This window comes from Rhea pennata, chromosome 28 (genome assembly GCF_028389875.1).
Source record: "Rhea pennata isolate bPtePen1 chromosome 28, bPtePen1.pri, whole genome shotgun sequence".
NCBI lineage: Eukaryota > Metazoa > Chordata > Aves > Rheiformes > Rheidae > Rhea > Rhea pennata.
Window position 1 is genome coordinate 5581241 of NC_084690.1, and position 19458 is coordinate 5600698.

Below are 19458 nucleotides of genomic sequence, written 5' to 3' on the forward strand. Positions count from 1 at the left end.
CGGGCGCGGCCCCGCGGCGGGCGCGGTGACGTCGGCGCACGCAGCGCGGCGGCGGCGCGCACGGCACGTGGCGGGGGCGGGGCCGGAGCCGGCGCCCGGCGGCAGTGGCGGCAGGTGAGTGTGTGGCTCGGCCCGCGCCGCGCCGCTCCCCTCCCTCCCGTCCGCCTTCCCGCCCGCCCCGTCCGTCCGCCGCCCCGCAGAGGCCTCCAGAGCTCTTCCGCGGGGCCCGGCGCTCGGCCCGGCGCGGCCCGGCCGCAGACCGTTAACCGGCGGCCGCCTCAGGCTGCGCGCGCCCCCGGCGCAGCCGCCCGCGCCCGGCGCGGCCCCGCCGCCGGCGCCCCCCGCTCCCCGGCGCCGCCGCCCGGCGCCCCCCGGCCCGGCCGGGCCGCGGACGGCGGAGTGCCCGCGCCGCCCGCTGGCCCTGCCCGGCGGCCCGCGGCGGAAGCTGAGTCACGGGCCCCGCCCGCCGGCCCTGCGGAGCGTGTCAGCGGCGCCCTCCGCTCCGCGTCCCCGCCGCCGTCCGGCTCCTGCGGCGCAGCTCTGCGCCGCGGTGGGTCAAACGGAGAGCGCGAGGCTCCCTCGCGGGCTGCCGCGCCGGGTTGCCATTCGCGGCGTGCCCGGCCCGGGTGCGCCGGGGCCCGTACCTGCTGGCCTGGGCGGAAGGTTTTCATCCGAGGTTGCCGGTGCTGCTGAACCGGAAACTGGAACCTGGAGGCGACGGATTACCCGAGCAGCCCCTGCTGGGATGCGTTGGCTGTGCTGTTCAGGCCACGGCCTTGCCAGGGGGGTTCTCGCCCCCGCACAGGGGGTTACACTGGTGGCACTGGCCAGAAATCCTGGCAGCTGGTGTGCATCAGTAGCCTTGTCCTGGCTTGAGCTAGCAGAGTTTGAAGCCAGCAGGCAGGGCTGACTGGGCTTGCCCAAGGTTCATCACACGTTGCTCCTGGCTGTGCATGCTGGCTGGCACACAGCTTGCCCTGATAGTTAAGCCCCAACCAGGTGATACAGTGAAGGAATGCATTAATTGAGTCCCTTTTAGAACAGCCAGGTGCCAGCTCAAATAGCTGGTCTGACCAGTTACTTGGCAAGCATGAGCCCTGGCTTGGGTGCATGAGAGGTCTGGCATGATGGTCAACTGCCTGTGCGACTGCAGAGAACGGAAGCTCCTTCTTCCAGGAGATAGTTTGTACAGGCCTGCATGCTTCTTGAAGCACTAATGATGTCTTAGCATTATCAGAATAATGATGTGGAACCAGCATCTGAAACAAATCGTTCAGAGCAGCTAAGGACTTTTCCCAGCTTCTCACCACTGCTCTTATGCCCATGTCAAGTACATCTTGAGGCCTACCCCAGGCTGACACTTGTGCCTTTCATAGTCCTCTGAAGGTGGTGTGCAGAGGGAAGTCTCCCCATAGCAGACTCATCTCTTTTTATTAGTTTGGGCTGGCTCTGTGCTCTAGTATGTGTACTTGTGCCGCTGAGGGTATCCACCCCCAGAAGAGCCAAAGTGCCAGGCTTTTGACCTTTGGTTAGTCCCTGTGCCCTGACAAGTTCTAGTTTGGCTAATCATAAGCAGTGATTCTCCCCTTGGGCTAACTTCCTGTCACGAACTGTTTATAAAGCTGCCCTGTATTAACCAGCTGGTGAACCGCACCCAGGAGATGTTTGTACAGTGGCAGAGGAAATGATTCCTACCCAGGAATCTGGATATCGTAGCTGGTTCAGTGCTTTCAGATTCTTCTGAAAGGAGAGAGAAGTGATAAGATCCTTGTCATTATGAAAGGTTTTCTGTCACTCCATTGGTTCCTGTCCTGGTCTTGGGACCTGATTAGAGAGGCCATCAACGTCTTCCCTAGAGAGGTTGTACTGGACAAGTCTGCTCAATCTGAGTTGTGGATATAGGATGAAAATACAGGGTATGTAGTGGCAGGGGGCTGATTCACAAGTCTCTGACTGTGCAAGACAGTAGCTGGAGTGCCAGCCCAAGGCTGCTGTATTCCAGGAGCTGCTCTGTGAGTGATGTGTCCTCAGGCTGAACACTGCCTTCCTGCCCACTGTTCCTGGCCTCCTGCCACCATCTCTTGAGTTGACGTGTCTCTGAGTTCTGTGACTTGCCTGACTTTGGTTTCTCTTTCCACCCTAGGGCTGGGTAGCATGTGAGTGCTTCTTCTGCCAAGAGGTCAACTTGCTGTTTGGAGAGCTTTCCAGGGACACAGGCTTCATTTGTATCTGTTATGGCTGTTCAGCGTGAGTGGATGCCAGGGGCCTCTGGAATTAACCTTGTACAGGCGTCATGAGAGGATCTGCGCCAGTGCCTGTGTCCTCGTGGAAAAAACAATAATAGCTCCACGTACGGTAGGCTCCTGGAAGTGCCAACTCCCTAGATCTCCTCCAATGCAGGCTCAGGGATGGACTCCTCTTTGTCCCCGTGAAGAGACTCTGCATGCTCTCAGCAGCCAAAAGGGAATTCTCCTTCCAGCTTCACAAGCTGCGCCACAGCAGGACTTGCTCAGGAGACTACCCATTCACACAGTCGTTTTGCTACAGTGCCCGCTGCAAACCCACGGAGAAACCTACATTTATTTTCCATCTTCCTTGAGCTCTTCAGCTCAAGCTCTCTAAACTCACCTGGGCTCCCAACAGTCTGTTTGCTTGTTTTCCCAGCCACTTTGCCTAATTCTGTTGCATTCCTTCCCTTGCTGAGCCCAAAAAGGATGTGAACTTTGGAATGGGGTCTGTGAGCAGCTGCAGACTCGGTGCATGTTTGAGACTATTGCTGAGTAACAGGAGGACTGGTTAATCACTGCGGGCAGCCTTCCCCTCTGGCTGCAAGGTTGCAGGGCACCAGCCTTGCCTGGGCCCTTCACCATGTTCCTTCTGCTCCCTTTTGACAGCCTGGTTGTTAACCTATTGGGGATTTCTTTAACTGTCCTCTTCACTCTGCTTCTGGTTTTCATCATTGTGCCAGCAATTTTTGGAGTTTCCTTTGGCATCCGCAAGCTTTATATGAAAACACTATTAAAGATTTTTCAGGTAAGTCATGTTTGTAAGTCATTTGCTGTGTTGGAGGCCTGTTTATGGGGGTCTTGTGAGGCATAGTCAAGCTAGCAAGAAAGGCTTTTGCCTCTCAGCCAAGCATTCTAGATGCTAGGATGGGAGGTTGGTTTGTTGGTGGCATATGGTGGTGCTCGTGACTGCTGGATGATCTTTTGCAGTCATCTCATCCAAATGCAGCTTACTAGTCCTCCTCTCATGGGCTGCTTTTTCCCTGTAATTAGGTAGTAAGTCTGCAAGTAGTGTAGTAGTATGGTGTAGCTCTGTTGCAAGAAGGCAGGTTCTTGGGTGGGTTAATGTCCCAAGCAAGGCAGAGTGCTGTTACAGCTTGATATGGAAAGAAGCCAAGAGGGGTGTGTGGGGGGCATGGATGGGAGGGACAAGGCTGCAGTCAGTGGGTTGCTTATCTTTAATGCATGTTTGGATGAAGCAAAAGCAGTAAGCAAGTCAGGATTTTCTGTGCTTTGAGTTGCAAGCCCTGAACAACAAACATTCTGTGGCCAGAACCCAGACCTCTCAGTACCTATTGCAGAGTGTTGTCTGCTGATCTGCTGAGTCCAGCAGCCGTTTCTGGACTTGCCCCCTGAGGACAACCAGCAGCCCTCACTACCCCTCTTGGCACAGAGAAGGCAAGTAGAATTTGCCAAGTTGGGGTCATGCTGTTCCCTTGCCTGCCTTTGGCAGACTCACTTTCTGGGCTGTCTCACAACCAACACCTTTACTTGAGTCAAGTCCCTGGTGAGACCAGAACTTTTGCCAAACTCCCAATAGGTGATACCTGTACCACTCCACCCTGACAGCCTAAGGAAAAGGAAAAGCGATATCCTGTGCTTGATAGGGAAGTTTCACATTCCTAGATGTAGAATTCAGATTGTTAAAGGATTTGTAGAAGAGGTTACTGTTGTTTGAACAGGACTGGTCTTCCCTGGGAGTATCTCTGTGCTGGCTGGCTTGGAAAGGCAGCTGTGGAGCTCACGATGTTCAGTTCTTTAAACTCTGATTGCTCCCAAAAGCATGAAGGCTTAGTGAGTGCTTCATTGACATAGATGTCTGAAGACCTGACTTCAAATTTGGTGGCTGAAAAAAAGAAGTTTGGTTTATCTGATTTTTTTTTTCCTTTACTTCAGTTCAGGAACATTTAATCTCAGCACATATGTTGATGCTTAATTTTGAAACTTTCTTCAATTGCTTTGAAATCTTCTTCAGCTTTTATCAAATAATCTTTGTGGTGGGAGAGAAGGGCACTCTGGCAGCAACACTCAAAGATTTGGTGCAAAATTTGGTCGCTAGGTTTAATTACACAAAATTACATTTTATGGGAAGAATTACTCACGCAAAAGATTTTCCCAGCTCTAGAGACCTAGAGACCAATGTTGCAAGTCTGGCCTAGAGGAGCAGCACTTTGAGTCTGGCAACTTGTAAGACACAGGCCAAAACTGCTGGGTCTGGAGTTGCATCCGTGCATTTGTTGGTGGTGAGGGAGTCTTACCTCGTGCTTCCCAGGCAGGCATCTAGGCCTTCTGCTATCACAAACATGATAGAGACTTGCTAGAAATTATGTATAACACCTCTATAAGCTGCTCAGCTTCTGCTAGGTCAGAGCACCTCTTCTGACTTCTCCTGCTGGGATGGCAGTATCTGGACAATCTTTTGCAATTCTGCAGTGCCTTCTGCTGGCAGAGGAGGCTGCTAGATGAGCAGGTAGGTGGACACTCCACCCACAGCTAGCATTCCCACAACACTGCCTACCTCCTCGTCTAATGCTGGAATGGGTTTAACTGGGGATGCCAGGAGTTCCCAGAAGTCAATAGCCCTATTCCTGATCAAGGAGCTAGCCTGGAGCAAAAAGCATGTTGTGCAAAAGTCATCTTTTGGAAACTTGTTTTTCCAGATCTGTATAAATGCAGAAGAGTGTGACATTGAGATGGTTACTTGGAAGGCAGGCAGGATGACTGGCAAGAAATCCAGACTGCATTTTTTGCTGCCTCCCTTGAAAAGCAGCTGAGAGGGGAGAGATTTCTGTGGATAGTAGGTAATCTGGGCATAGAGTTTGGCAGTCCAGAACAGACGTCTCAGGGTGCTCTTTGCTCCTGTTTTGGACATGCTGCTGTGCTGAGGAACAGCAGCAGCTGTTAACCTGAATCAAGGAAAGGAAGGATCCCAGCTCCTCACAAGATCGGTCTGATGTTTTTAGCAGCATCCTGAAAACACAGTCTCTGATTTGAGCTTGGAAGAAATGAGAGTTGGAAAATAGTGACAGTCCCATGATCTTCTTCCTGAGCTGTGATGCAGACAATCCCAGCAGGAGCATATGCAGGTTACAAGGTCCATCTGGATGTTGTCCAGTGGCATTCACATTCCAGGTGCAATAGAGCCTAGAGGACAGAGACTACAGAAAATGTTGCTATGCCATCTCATTATTGTGCACTCTCCCACTCTCCAGCTCTGATTTCTTCTCTTTGGGGCTCTGCTATGCAGAACAGCATACAAATGTGTGCAAACTGTGGCTTTTATAGGTCTGTGCTGGCCATCTGCCCATCAGTCATCTCGTCCAACTGTAAACAGGACTCTGTGGTAAAAGTATTTCTCAGCCCAGTTTCTGCTTCCCTATCACTCAGTTTTCTGTTCATCACTGGCTTTTTCAGTTCTGTTTGTAAGCCTCCTGTTTAGTCCCATCTCCCCTTAACTGTGGTCATCCTTAGAAGCTAACTGTAAAGCAGAGGTTATATGCAGTGGAACTGCAGGCCTTGAGAGTTCTGCTTACTATGTGTGTCTTTTGCAGTGGGCAACGCTGAGAATAGAGCGTGGTGCCAAGGAGAAGAACCATCCATTATACAAGCCCTATGTCAATGGTAAGATCCTGCCAAAAGGAGTGCTAGCTGTCCTCATGCTTGGGTGCATGTGAAGTTCAAGATTCTTTATGGGAGGTGAGATAAATGGAATATCTCTGAGCAGTTGATGTATTCTGAGAAGCCCCTTTCATGTAGATAGATTGGAGGAAACTATGGAAAGGTCTGTTTCATGAGGAAGGTGAAGAAAGCACCCACGGAGTGCCTTATCTCTGGATTGGTGGGAGGACTGGTTTATGCCTGCCTAGACTAGAGAAAGGTTGGGAGCCCTCTGGGAGGGCAAGGGGCTAAGAATCCTGGCTCATAGCTCTGTCTGGATGGGCAAGTCACATTTTGCTCAGGACTGCCTGTGGCATGTTGCAGGTATCATTGCAAAGGAGCCTACATCACTGGAAGAGGAGATCAAGGAGATCCGCCGAAGTGGCAGTGGCAAAGCCCTGGACACGCCTGAGTTTGAGCTCTCAGATATCTTCTACTTCTGTCGCAAAGGCATTGAGACCATCATGGATGATGAAGTGACCAAGAGGTTTTCAGCTGAAGAGCTGGAGTCCTGGAACCTCCTCAGCAGGACCAACTACAACTTCCAGTATATCAGCCTGCGCCTCACTGTACTCTGGGGACTAGGCATGCTCATCCGCTACTGCTTCCTTCTGCCCCTCAGGTGAGTGTTGCTGCAGGAAACTGCGTGCTGAGACTGTGTTGTCAGCCTGTTCCCATGGCAGCAAGGGAACAGCTAGTCTCCAAGCACAACTGACCCTGTTGAGCATGATCAGCCAAAGCAGGCTGCTTGATAAGTAGGGCCTGTGGCCTGGATTTGCTAGCATGTAACTTCACTCTTTCTGCAGGATAGCCCTAGCCTTTACTGGCATCAGCTTGTTGGTGACTGGGACTACAGTGTTGGGATATTTGCCAAATGGGAGGTGAGTTGGTCTTTGAGGGAAAAGGGGGCAGGACAGCCACCCTGTTGGACAGAGCAGTTTAAGAGCTGATAATTCTGCAGTTTTTCTGCAAAGGCCTGCAGATGCCCTATAATTTTGTACAAATAATTTTATACAAAGGGCCTAAATGTGAGCATTATACCCCTGGGAGAGCTCTCATCCCTGAGCTCTAAAAGGAAGAAAAGTCCGGAGTTTGGTTCTTATGAATTAAGAATCAGTGGTCACAAGCTGACAGCAAAACCCAGCGCAGGAAATATTTATATGGGACTGATGTGAAGTTAGGGCTGGATCTTGTTGCCTGGGGCAGCTGGTCTTAGTGGAACAGTACAGGGGGCTTGTGAAACTGTGGCATGATGGTCTCTGTCCTGGGCTGTAGGTGTAAGGAGTTCCTAAGCAAGCATGTCCACTTGATGTGTTACCGGATCTGTGTGCGTGCCCTCACAGCCATCATCACCTACCATGACCGGTAAGGAGGCACTTTCTACTGCACAATATCCCTCGCCACTAGCTGCTCTTGTGCTGTGCCTGTCACAGGCCTCACACTTCATTTGTCTGTCCTTATCTGTACCTTTCTTTTTTCTTTACATTTAGAGAAAACAGACCCCGAAATGGAGGTATCTGCGTGGCTAATCACACATCCCCCATTGATGTGATCATCCTGGCCAGTGATGGCTATTATGCGATGGTAAGGTCTGCGCCTCAGCCACAGCTTTGTCTGACAGGGCCTTGCCCTAGGTATAGTTGGAGGAGAAATTGTATTGCGTGGCATGAGGAGTGGTCAGCAAGAGGCTTTTGAGCTGCAGAACTGCCTTGCCTTGTATGACATTGCAGGGCTCCCTCAGACCCTGTGCAGACATACTGTGCTGTGTGCAGCTCTCCAGCAAGTTTGGCCTGGGACACAGAGCAGCAAGGGTCTCTGGACGCTGCTTTGCAAGTACAGCTCTGGGCTTTGCTGTCCATGGAAGGGCAGAGGACTTCCTTAGCTTGGTAACCTTTAATGTAAAAAGCACTTGACACTTGCTACATCTGTCCTTCTAGTCAGAGACTGGGACTTTTCTTCTCAGCCTTACCAAGCCAGGGATAGAAAGAAGAACTCAACTCAGTTACGAAGCTAGGAGCTGCCTTGGCCTTCATGTGTCCTCAGGTCTTGTAACCTCTCTCTTCTTGCCCTATTCAGGTGGGCCAGATTCACGGAGGGCTTATGGGTGTGATACAGAGAGCTATGGTGAAAGCTTGCCCCCACGTCTGGTTTGAACGCTCTGAGGTCAGAGATCGTCACCTCGTCGCCAAAAGGTGTGATAGCTGCTGGCTGCAAGGGGAGGGCTGAAGGTTGGGGAGGAAGTAGGACTGCCCAATTCCTTGGGTGAGGAAGCTGCCTCTCCCTGTGGCTGTTGGGAGGTTTTGGCAGTGTTACCGGCACCCAGATAGTCCCCACTGGCTGCAGGGTAAGGGGCTGCATGCTGCATTGACCTGAGGACTGTGCTAATCAGTGACTCTCTCCTGTTCAGGCTGACAGAGCACGTCCAAGACAAGAGCAAACTGCCTATTCTTATCTTCCCTGAAGGTGAGCTGTGAAGCAAAGCTAAAAAAACACCTGGTAGAAAGGGCATGTTGAGGAAGCTCCTAGTCTGCATTACTTCTTTTCTTACGCAGCCAAGGGCCTTTGCTGAAGTAAAGGGGGTGTAGCATCTTTAGGGCTGACTGAACCCAGAATGTGGAACTCAGATATCTGTCTTAGTGATGCTGCATAGCCTATGCAAACCACAGAGGACAGGGTTTGGAGTGAATGGGGGAATTGCTGGGTGCCTGGGCCTAGCCTTTAAGCATATAGTTTAGACTCACAGACCAACTTGGAAAGGGAAGTTGAGGAGATTGTGCTCACCTCTTACAGGGACCTGCATCAACAACACATCTGTGATGATGTTCAAGAAAGGAAGCTTTGAAATCGGAGCCACAGTTTATCCTGTAGCCATTAAGGTATAAGAAGGCAAATATTCTTAGAGCACAAATAGTTCTCTGCATGAGAGCTGAATGTTGGCTCCCCAGTCTTGGCATGGTTGGGTTAATGGCCTGGGCTGAGGGCATGGGGGAACTGAGATCACTCTGTGTAATGCTCTTGGGAGGGCTAGCCCATATCTGGGCTTGGTGGTAGAACTTGGACCTTCAGGGAGGGCGTACACGTTGCCCAAGTTTCATGAGCTCTCCTATCTCTGTAGTATGATCCGCAGTTTGGAGATGCCTTTTGGAACAGCAGTAAATACGGCATGGTGACCTACCTTCTTAGGATGATGACCAGCTGGGCCATTGTTTGCAGTGTCTGGTACTTGCCTCCAATGACCAGACAGGTAAGTAAGCTGGACTTGGCTGGTCTGAGCTGCTGCCTGTTTCTCCCTTTGCTCCTGCTGAAGAGTGTAATTTTCCTACAGCCTGAAGAGGACGCTGTACAGTTTGCCAATCGAGTGAAGTCAGCCATTGCCAGGCAGGGAGGCCTTGTGGATCTGCTCTGGTGAGTCCTAGCAGACTTCCTGGTCACAGGCTTCTTTATTCCTGGGTCGCAGCACGTGCTTGTGTGCTGCACTGCTAAGTTCGTGTTTTGCACTGGGCAGAGTAGGCTTATGGGGAAATGGAGATAGATCTTGCCTGTGACCTCCAAAACTGCCGTTCTATAAAGTTGGGACCAAAGTTTTTGCTTCTGCTCTGTGTTTGACATCAAGGCCTCATTCTGTGATCCCAGCTTGCACTGGGGTGCCCTGATTCTGACTGAGAGCTGCTCAGCAAAGCAGGTTGAGCTTGAAATATCCCTTTACAAACACTGAGATCTTCAGAGCCTGGGACGTGGGAGGAACTCTGCAAGTGATATAAGGTAATGGTATTGGAGCTCATACCTCTTGAGAGGAGAGCCATGTTGAGCAAAATGTGGGGCCACAGGTGCAGCTTCTGGCAGAGCAAGGTGTGAAAGGTATTACTCTCAAGTATGATCAGTCTGCAGTGAGCCCTGGCAGTCTGAGGTACAAACACAGCTGTTCAGGTGCTGTGGGAGCTCCAGCCTGCTCTGAGCAGCCCCAGTAGAAGTTTCACACAGTGCATGCCCATAGCTCTTTCAATGATACGATTCTTTTCCCAGGGATGGAGGTCTGAAGAGGGAGAAGGTGAAAGACACATTCAAGGAGGAACAACAGAAACTCTACAGCAAAATGATTGTAGGCAACCATGAAGACCGGAGCCGCTCCTGAGCCCTCTGCCTCCAGCACTGTTACTGGACCTGGCCAGAGTTCTTAAACCCTGGAGCAGCTCTGTATCTTTGGACTGTGGCTACTTCAGAACTGCTCAGACTTGCTCCTTCATCCTCTGGCTCTTTTTTTCTTGGAGGCACTGTTGCTGCTTGGAGCCTTTAGGCCCTGGGCAGCTTTTGGCAAATATGCCTTCTTGTTACTGTTACAGTGAAGCCTCTTGCAGAGGCAATATTAAATGAAACACTTATGGTGTCGTATGTTTCCATATGGTGTTTACAGGCCCAGTGGGAGGGCTGGTGTGTTGATTAGTGTGTGTGAGTCACAAGTCTCTCAGGGCACAGAAAGTGGTGAGCTGCCTTGACAAGCAAGGGAGTCTTCATAAGCCTGTGCCTCTCATATCTGCCGCATAAAACTCTTGGGAGCAGTATGTGGTCCATCAGACCATATCTAGCTTTATTCTGACAAGGAAAAATCTTTCCTCTTCTTTCTGACATCTTCCCGTCATGTCCTGACCTAGCCCATTGCTTCTCCTGCATCTCGGTAACAGCCTCTTTGCTGGAAATCCTCAAGCAGTGAGGATGAATCTCCTTAAAAGCCTTCCTTTGTCCTCTGGCATTGCAGGTTGCTAGGCTGTTTTCACTGGTATGTAAGAGTTCTGACAAATTCATAAGCCCTGTGGTAGGAGCCCAGGATAGGTAAGAGAGACAGACTCCACGGCAGAGGTGGGAGATCCCCTTTGAAATGTCTCCTGAGGAAGATGGTGGGATCTAGTCTTGTTATACACCAACATGCACATGTGTAATATCAGCTTGTTTTAAGGAAGCTGAAATCTTGTGCTGGAGGTGGTACTCCCTTCCCTTTGAGCTCTGCATGTATGTTATTCGGTAAAACACATTGGCATTTGTGCATTCACCCTGTATACTTTCAAATTATCCTTAAGTTTTTACCAACTTCTATACCTTCATTAGGTCCTCTGCTTTTACGAGCAAATGCTGTTTATCTGCTTCCTGCAGAAGCTCTAAAGCACTGTTCACCTACTTGCCTTTACTAGAACCATGAGGACGCAATATTTATTAAATGTCTCCTGTGTACTCCAACTATAGTTTGTTGAGGGAAGGCATCTGCTACTGCCCAGGTTAGGACCACTCTCCTGTGCAAGTGTCCTTAAATCTGAATCTTTCTGTACAAGCTCCCAACATGGATTCAAGGTAGTCTTCCTGTTTGTTTTTAATTCTGACAGAGAAAAGAAAGCAAGAGAGAGACCAAAAACTTGCCCTAACCTTTCCCAAAAGACATAACCATGCACACCCAGTTACATTATTCAGTTCTGTGCGACTGCCCCTCTTCACACTGTCAGTGGCTTCAAAACCCTTCCTTTGAGTCAGTTAGGGTATCTTTAGTAGTGTACAGACAATCTGTGAGCAGGTTACACACAATTCTCAAATCAATCCTGCTTTCAAGGCTTTTGGATTTCAGTTCAAATGACATCCTGCATTCTGTACCATTATTCTTATCCAAAGTACTAGAAAACCAAACAATTTATATTCAATATGGTTTTTTGAGAGGTATGATTCCAAAAATACTCACCAAAAAAGATAGTATGTGATAATACTGTAATCTATTACTAATAACACAGTAATTGCACGAAGTATTAGGTAACATACTAAATGCTGGAGGACTACAAAAGCCTTGATTCCACCAAAAATTACTAAAATAGGATTTTTGTTTTGCTTAGTTCTGCACTCCCAAGGAGGGGGATACTGGTGCATAACACAAAATTCCTACTTGTAAAGTGTGGTCTTAGTTTTTAAAATGTGTTCTCGCTTGCCATTGTACCATTGTATGATATACAATATATGCTTTTTGCAGAACTAAAAAAAAAAAAAAAAAAAAAAGAGGACATCTTTACAGTGAGGAATATCAGCTGCAATTTTTTTTGAACACAACACATTAGTCAAACTTTTTTCAAACCAACCTGGTCAGCTCCTTGATAATAAAAAGAATCTTTCCCAGCAGATTAATATATAATTGCATATTATTTCTCTCCATAACCAAGGACCCCCAGTTTTCACTATGTGCAATTTTCTACCTATCCCAAGACCATCAGTTTAAGCACAGATGTCCTACAATATTCCCAATAAAATACTCTCAGAAGGGACAGTCTTTCTAGTCATATTGATGTAAAGCTACACAATCTGTTAAAGTACAATTAGGGGAAATATTTCTATACTTAATTGATTCACCTTTGCTTCTTGTGTGCTCAAAATGAGATCCGTTATAAATATACACACACATAGACACATTAGCTACACAAACACTGCATGCAGTTATCAGTGATCTGTTACACATGATCACCATTAACATCCAGCCTCACCAAGAGAAATGAGGTTGATTTTGCTTGGCAGCAGAAACACCTTTAAATTGGTTTCGTTCTTATACCAGTTTCATATTACTCTGGCAGGTCTAACTTCAGCCATGGTAACTGATCCAGGGGAAAAGAAAGTCTGCTATCTTTCCCCTTCCCTGTAAGATTATAAAACAAAAACAGCTGAAGCCAAGCAGCAGATACTTAACACTATCTACAAGATTGCAATGGATTACTTGTGCTTGTGTGCTACCCATGGAAGACAAAATAACGGAGTATGTTATTAATAGATATCCTGGCTACCCAGGCTAGAAGTTTTCCCTCCGCAGGAGTTTATAGTGGTATCAAGGGTGTGCTCACTAGCATTTTTGTCTCTTTTCTTATCCAGTGTATTACGTACTGTTCTTAACACCCGTTCACCTGCCACCTGTCTGTACTTGATAACTAACTGTTGGGGCTCTCTGTTGCTTAAAAAAAGAAAAAGAAGAAGAAGCAAACTTTATGTCTTTGGCAGTTGTTACCTTTATGTATAGATTCTCATCATCATATTTCAGTCTTATAAGAAATGCTGGGTGTAACGTATGCATTATGGCAGGTGACCTATAGCATGGTTGAGCTTCAGCTTCCTGGCAGGCGTGCCTTACCTTTTATTCTTGCCTATACCAGTCCATGCTTTTGCTGTCTCCACTCCTTCTACGGTCCTATCCCAGCCCCAAGTGCCACTGCTGACTTCCGGGGCAGCTCTGGTGGACCCAGCCCAGCTTCGTCCGGACCCAACTTGGCCTTTCCCTGTCTTGCTCTGCGGCAGACGGGAGCGTGCCGGACAGGTTGAGAGGCACACATCCATCTCACCTCGGCTCCCCCTCCCCATGCCCCCAGTCAATATGTCTCTCTCCGATGGGAAAGTTAATAAATTTAGCTCTAGATTAAAAGTATCGATCATTTCATTTGTAAGCGATAAATAACTGGGGGGGACGGTGGGCGGCCCACGGGGTAGTGGCTGTGGGCTCCAACTGCAGCAGCCGTGCAGCCCGCTGGGGCCAGGGCCCCTCATATGCATTCTGCCCGGATGCCGGCATTGATTTGCTATTAGTCTCCCTGCACCACCCAGCAGCACATCATTCCCGGAGCTGCTATTAATGGCCTTTTGATAAATAATCACTTGTAAGTCAATAAATTTTTATTAAACAGTGTGGTGCTTTGATTTATGAAAATCCGACGGGGTTTGTCTGGGAGAAAAGCGATGCAGAATTGAAGCGGAGCCACTATCCATCTGCCTGCCAGGCTGCCCTGCCTGCGATCACCACCCTCAAACAGGCGCAGCAGCCGCGAGGAGGCAGCTGGAGAGCTGGGACCAGGAAGCGCTGGCTGCATGGAGCATGCAAGGCTGGCACTTTGCGCTCTGCCCTCTCCAGCTCTGCCCCACATGCTGCTGGTGCTCTGCCCCACATAGTGTTGGTGCTCTGCCCTGCACACTGCTGGTGCTCTGTCCCACATGCTGCTGGTGCTCTGCCCTGCACACTGCAGGTGCTCTGCCCCACACGCTGCTGGTGCTCTGCCCTGCACACTGCAGGTGCTCTGCCCTGCACACTGCTGGTGCTCTGTCCCACATGCTGCTGGTGCTCTGTCCTGCATGCTGCTGGCGCTCTGCCTTGCACACTGCTGGTGCTCTGCCCCACACACAGTTGGTGCTCTGCCCTGCACACTGCAGGTGCTCTGCCCTGCACACTGCTGGTGCTCTGTCCCACATGCTGCTGGTGCTCTGTCCTGCATGCTGCTGGCACTCTGCCTTGCACACTGCTGGTGCTCTGCCCCACACACAGTTGGTGCTCTGCTCCACACGCAGCTGGTGCTTTGCCCTCCCCTGCATGCTGCTGATGCTCTGCCCTGTGTGCTCCACAATCTCCTGGCCCCATGGCCACCCACCCTGTCGCACATACTGCCAATCTTGTGCCCCACACACTCACTGAGTTTTGCTCCACGTGATCCACAAGCTCCTTCCCCACATACTGCAGGCAGTCTGCTCTGCATGCTCCCTGAGTTCCCGAGCCCGGATCTGCCTGCCTGCCCCACAGCAGCGCAGCTGCTCCCAGCTGCAACACAGACAGGATTGGGGCAGAGCTGGACACTGGCCACCAGCAACTGCATGCAGCCAGCCCAGGCCCCAGCACTGCACGGAGAGATGCTCTGTGGCAACAGCCAGCCCTTGCCAGTGCAGGAGCAGGACACAGCACCGAGGGAGCAGAGCTGGGCCAGAGCACCAGGAGAGGAGGGGGACACTAGGCACCCGTGGGCTGAGCAGCACCATTCCACGGGCCTGGCCGGAAGCGATGGCTGCAAGGGGCAGCCGGGCTGCAGCTGCGATTTGTCACTCTCCCGGCTGCAGCAGGCCCTTTGCCACCTGCTTTATTTGTCTCCTGGCCCTGACGTGGCATCAGACAGGTGTTAAACTACTTAATCACTTTAAAATTGTTTTAATTTTCTGTTTTGTATTGATCTCCACAGCACCAATTAATCAGCTCACTGGACCAGGCAGTTAGTACATTAAAAATTGTCAGCCACGCTGGGCAGCTTAGAAAATGTCAAAAAAATATCCCGACAGCAGCTCGGCACTTCTCTCCTGGTGCTGAGCTGGCTCCTGCTGGGGGCCAGCCCTGCCCATGGACAAGTGCCACGGCCTCTCCAGCCCCTGCCGAGGTGCACGGCCTCGCAGGAGCCCCCTTGGCCTCGCAGGAGCCCCCACTGCGCACAACGCGCCTGGCCTGGCACGCCGCCTTACCTGGCCCCACAGCCTTCAGCAGCTGGTGTTGTGGGGCCCCTGGAGCCACCCTTGCAGAGGGGCTTTGGCACTGCCACCCTGTGGGCTTTGCCCCACTGTGGGGAGGGGGACTGAACGGGGTGGGGGGAGGAGGGGACAAGCCCCAGCCATGCCGGGGGCAGGACAGGGACCCCTCGGGGGCACTAGCTCTCCCCACACCCGGGGACGGACTGCAGCACGGCCGGGGCCCCTCACACGGGAGCAGCGGGACACGGTGCCAGCAGGGGGCTGCGCTCAGCAGCGCCCGGGCCCGGCAGACGGTGCGGACGGGGCCGGGGCGGCACCGCATCACCGCGCCGAGCGCTGCGGGGCGGCGGGCAGCAGCTGCGGGGCCGAGGCCGCCGCGCGGGTGCCAGGGCGGCCGCTGCGCCGGCCCCGCGGTGCCGAGCGCTGCCCGACGGGGCTGCGGCCGCTTATCTGCTATCGATTTCCGCCGCGGCAGCGGGGCTGTTTGCTCGCACCTGGCGGCGCCGCCGCCGGCAGCTGCCGAGCCCCGCGGCCGGGCAGGCGCGTGGGAGACCCCGACCGGCCCGGCTCGGCCCGGCTCGGCGGCCGGGGCTCCGCGCCCCACGCCAGGGCGGGGGGGGTGGCGGGGCGGCAGCAAACTCGCCGCAGCTATCGATGCGGCATCAATCCTGCGGCCCCGACAGGTGAATGGCTGCTGCTCACGCTGCCAAGATAAATGATATTTATTCGCTGCTAATAGGTTCCTACGAGAGGCCCCAACGAGTGGCTCCAGCGGGCGCGGCCGGCAGGTGCTGCAGCCTGGCCCCACGGTGGGGCTGCTTACCCCACACGGTGCTGGGCCGCGAGCCCCTGGGGTGGGAGCGGAGCCCCCTGGGTCAGAGCAGAGACCCCCGGGCTGGAGCGGAGCCCCCAGGGTGGGAGTGGAGGCTCCCAGGGTGGAGTGGGGCCCTTGGGCCAGAGTGGAGCCCCGTGGGGCAGAGCAGGGCCCCCCAGGGCCAGGCCCGGAGCTGGGAGCAGGGTTCAGCCCCTGGCCTCACAGGCTGCAGGTCCCACCAGCCCCCCCACCTGCATGTGCCTTCCTGGGCCATGTGCTCAGCTCCTGCCCCGCACACGGCCCCTACCCCGCATACAGCCTCTGGCCCATGCATAGCTCAGCCCCATACCCAGCCCAGCCCCTGGCAGAGTTCCTGCCCCACACTCAGTTCCTGCCCCACGCACGGCCCAGCTCCATGCATTCTCCCCCCCCCCCCCCCCAGCTGCGCACCATGGCACACTGCACTCGGTGGGGCTGGGAGCTTTATTTCAGTAGTGCTGATGAGGCCACCACCTCGGAGGGCTGCGCCCCGCACACCGGCTCAGCTGAGCACGCTGCCGCCCCACAGAGCCGGCCGCGGGGGGACACTGCCTCGATGGGGGATACAGCCTCCCGGGCCCGGGCTTGGCTGCCACAGGAGCGCCCCCAGGATCAGGGATGGCGTCCAGGATCGGGGATGGCATCCAGGATCGGGGGTGGCTCCCAGGGACCCAGGATGGCTCCCAAGGCTGGGAACATCAACCCACCCGCACTGACACTGGGGGCAGGGCTGGCAGCCCTGTGGCCACCACGGGGCAGGCTGTGCCAAGGTGCAAGGACTGTGATGGCAGCAGCAGTGCTCAGCCGCTGTGTGAGCCCAAGCCAAGCACCGAAAAGGCAGCACGGTGCTTCCGCAGCAGCAGCCGGATCTTCTCGTCATCCGAGTCGGGATCCAGCGGCTTGTTGTACTCGTCATCCTCGGTCTCAGAGGTTGCCCGCTCCCCGCCCGTGCCCCCGGCCCGCTGAGAGGAGGACGAGGGCTCCAGGGCGCTCTTCTTCCTCCACTTGGTCCGGCGGTTCTGGAACCACACCTGCACCCCACAGTGCCGGCACCATCAGTGGCTGCCACCTCATGCCCAGTGCGGGCCAGCCCCACTGGACCACACTCACCTTAACCTGGGACTCCGTCATGCCAAGGGAATAGGCCAGCCGGGCCCGCTCCGGCCCGGCCAGGTACTTGGTCTGCTCAAAAGTTTTCTCCAGCGCAAAGATCTGGTGGCCGGTGAAGGTCGGGCGCGTGTGCTTCTTCTTGTGGATGCTGTCGGCCAGGTGGGCCGGGGCTGGGGAGGGAGGAGCGGGTGAGCACAGGACTCTCGCACCGCAGCAGCCAGCACTGGCAGCTCCCTCCCCACACTCCCCTCTGGAGCCGTGTGCTCCACAGCGGCAGCCTTCCCAGGCAGGCATGGGGTGCTCCTGGCACTCTGGTGACCCAGGAGCGACAGAGGGCTGAACAGGGATGCAGCTGCTTGGCTGCCAGCACCCGGTCCTGCCTGCGGGCTCCTGGGGCAGTGCTGAGGCTCCGCGCTTGGATGGGGGTCCCTGTAGCACTGCTCCGGGAATGCCAGCACCGGCTGGGCAGTGCCCCCCCCCCCCCCCGCCTGGGTCCATAGCTCTGTGTTCCCATCCCGTCCTGGCTGGGCCAGGGCTCTCCAGAGCAGCAGGTGCTGCAGAGTCGGCTGCAGCCCACAGTGGGGCTGAGCAAAGAGTTAATCCCTGCTCCCGGACCGGTCCTGCTCCAGAGGCCACCGCAGGCAAGAGAGCGCCAGCCACACAGGCACCAGGGCCGGAGCTGTGTCCACATGGATGGTGGGAAGAGCCAGATGCAGCCCTGCCTGCACCGTGGCATGCTGTGCCACACCATGCTGTGCCACATCGTGCCATGCCGTGCCATGCCACACCACACTGTGCCATGCCGTGCTGCACCGTGCCATGCAGCACTGTGCCACACCACACCGTGCTGCACTGTGCCATGCAGCACCGTGCCACGCCACACGGTGCCATGCTGCACCACACCGCACTGTGCCATGCTGCACTACACCATGCCATGCCATGCTGCACCGCGCTGTGCCTCGCTGTACTTACGGCCGCCACAGTGCCGGCTGCCGCGCCAGTCCGGGGCGGCCTCCGCCCAGCAGCTCCGGCCCCGCGGCAGGTACTCGCTGCCAGCCTTGGGGAAGGTCCCCACCTGGGGCCCGTAGTAGACGCCCTGGGAGCTCAGTCCACCAAATCCGCCCGTGTGGGGATAGCCAGGGAGGAGGCCGCTGCTTGGCGTCGCTGCCGGCCGGCTGAGGATGTCAGAGATGCCGTGCGGGGTGCCCGCAGCCAGCTGGGCACCCAGCCCCGGGGCCCCCAGCTTGTAGAAGGAGCTCTGCACGGAGTACTGGCACACGGGTGCCTTGGCCTCGGGGAAGGGGCCCAGTGCCGGCCCGTTGAGCAGGAAGGTGCCGGGCAGGTTGGCGTCCATGGCGCTGTGAGCCGCACGTGGCAGCCCTACAGCCTGGCGCCCCGGGGCCACGAGGGCCAGCCCATCCCCGGGGCTGTCAGGCCTGGGCACCCAGCCGGCGGGGCCCGGGGCCACAGGCAGGCTGGTGAGGGTGCCTGGTGGGGATGGTGCTGGCGCCGGCCCAGGCTGACCCCACGCCCGATATGCCACCAGCGCCGGACACTCAACTTGGGCTTGGCCAGAGGCAACATTTCTCTGATAAAGACGTGGTCCATTAGAATACCCAGCCCCCATTGGCCGAGCTGCTGCAGGCTCTGCTCCCATTGGCTGGCCCACTGCAGGCTTGGCTCCCACTGGCTGCCCCACAGGGCCAGCCCATGATTGGCTCGCTCCAGACAAATTGCCCTTTGAAAGCCAGTGGCGCTGGGGATGCTGTGAGCTGTGCACTCCTGCTGGGGCTGTGCACATGCACCTGCACAGCAGCACCATCTCCCATGGGACACGACAGCACCAGCTCCCAGGGGACTCGGCAGCACCAGCTCCCAGGGGACTTGGCAGCACCACCTCCATGGGACTGGGCAGCACCACCTCCCAGGGAACTCAGCAGCACCAGCTCCCAGGGGACTCGGCAGCACCACTTCCATGGGACTGGGCAGCAGCACCTCCCAGGGAACTCAGCAGCACCAGCTCCCAGGGGACTTGGCAGCACCACCTCCATGGGACTGGGCAGCACCACCTCCCAGGGGACTCGGCAGCACCATCTCCCATGGGACACAGCAGCTCCATCACCCTTCTGCATGGCTGGGTGACCTCCTGCAGCTCAGACATAGGTGTGAAGAGGGCACGCGTGGCCCCAGGCCAGCACATGCTTGTGCACGCACTAGCAGAAGGACATGGGGAGCAGATGCCACTGGATGAGCAGCCCCTTCCTGGGATGC

At 54.5% G+C, this 19458-nt stretch overlaps 2 protein-coding genes across 4 annotated transcripts; one reads left to right on the forward strand and one right to left on the reverse strand.

Moving 5' to 3' along the window:
* The first annotated feature begins 61 nt into the window (after window positions 1-61).
* GPAT4 (glycerol-3-phosphate acyltransferase 4) lies at window positions 62-10328 on the forward strand. 3 transcript variants are annotated; one of them, XM_062596865.1, is made up of 13 exons: window positions 62-114; window positions 2144-3033; window positions 5837-5906; window positions 6267-6564; window positions 6749-6823; window positions 7218-7307; window positions 7433-7526; window positions 8019-8134; window positions 8350-8405; window positions 8733-8818; window positions 9058-9186; window positions 9268-9347; window positions 9966-10328. In XM_062596865.1, the coding sequence occupies exons 2-13, from the start codon at window positions 2869-2871 to the stop codon at window positions 10072-10074; spliced, it is 1368 nt and encodes a 455-aa protein (XP_062452849.1). In that variant the 5' UTR covers window positions 62-114; window positions 2144-2868; the 3' UTR covers window positions 10075-10328. The 3 variants fall into 3 exon arrangements, with proteins under 3 accessions (XP_062452849.1, XP_062452848.1, XP_062452851.1); XM_062596864.1 differs by lacking the exons at window positions 62-114; window positions 2144-3033 and adding an exon at window positions 5353-5628; XM_062596867.1 differs by lacking the exons at window positions 62-114; window positions 2144-3033 and having other exon boundaries at window positions 5904-5981.
* Window positions 10329-16638: 6310 nt separating this feature from the next.
* NKX6-3 (NK6 homeobox 3) lies at window positions 16639-18959 on the reverse strand. The gene is made up of 3 exons (XM_062596868.1): window positions 18160-18959; window positions 17188-17357; window positions 16639-17108 (listed from the first exon to the last, which is right to left on the reverse strand). Exons 1-3 carry the CDS (start codon window positions 18842-18844, stop codon window positions 16878-16880), a joined length of 1086 nt encoding a protein of 361 aa, XP_062452852.1. The 5' UTR covers window positions 18845-18959; the 3' UTR covers window positions 16639-16877.
* Window positions 18960-19458: the final 499 nt, after the last annotated feature.

Excerpts from the sequence above, each read along its gene's own strand:
- GPAT4 (XM_062596864.1), top strand. The coding sequence starts at position 5,461 with ATGCCATCTCATTATTGTGCACTCTCCCACTCTCCAGCTCTGATTTCT. Across the intron at positions 5,629-5,836 it reads ACTGTAAACAGGACTCTGTG|TGGGCAACGCTGAGAATAGA; the intron begins GTAAAAGTATTT and ends TGTCTTTTGCAG. Across the intron at positions 9,187-9,267 it reads TGCCTCCAATGACCAGACAG|CCTGAAGAGGACGCTGTACA; the intron begins GTAAGTAAGCTG and ends ATTTTCCTACAG.
- NKX6-3 (XM_062596868.1), bottom strand. The coding sequence starts at position 18,844 with ATGGGAGCAGAGCCTGCAGCAGCTCGGCCAATGGGGGCTGGGTATTCT. Across the intron at positions 17,358-18,159 it reads CAGCCGGCACTGTGGCGGCC|CCCCGGCCCACCTGGCCGAC; the intron begins GTAAGTACAGCG and ends CTCCCTCCCCAG. Across the intron at positions 17,109-17,187 it reads TGACGGAGTCCCAGGTTAAG|GTGTGGTTCCAGAACCGCCG; the intron begins GTGAGTGTGGTC and ends TGTGGGGTGCAG.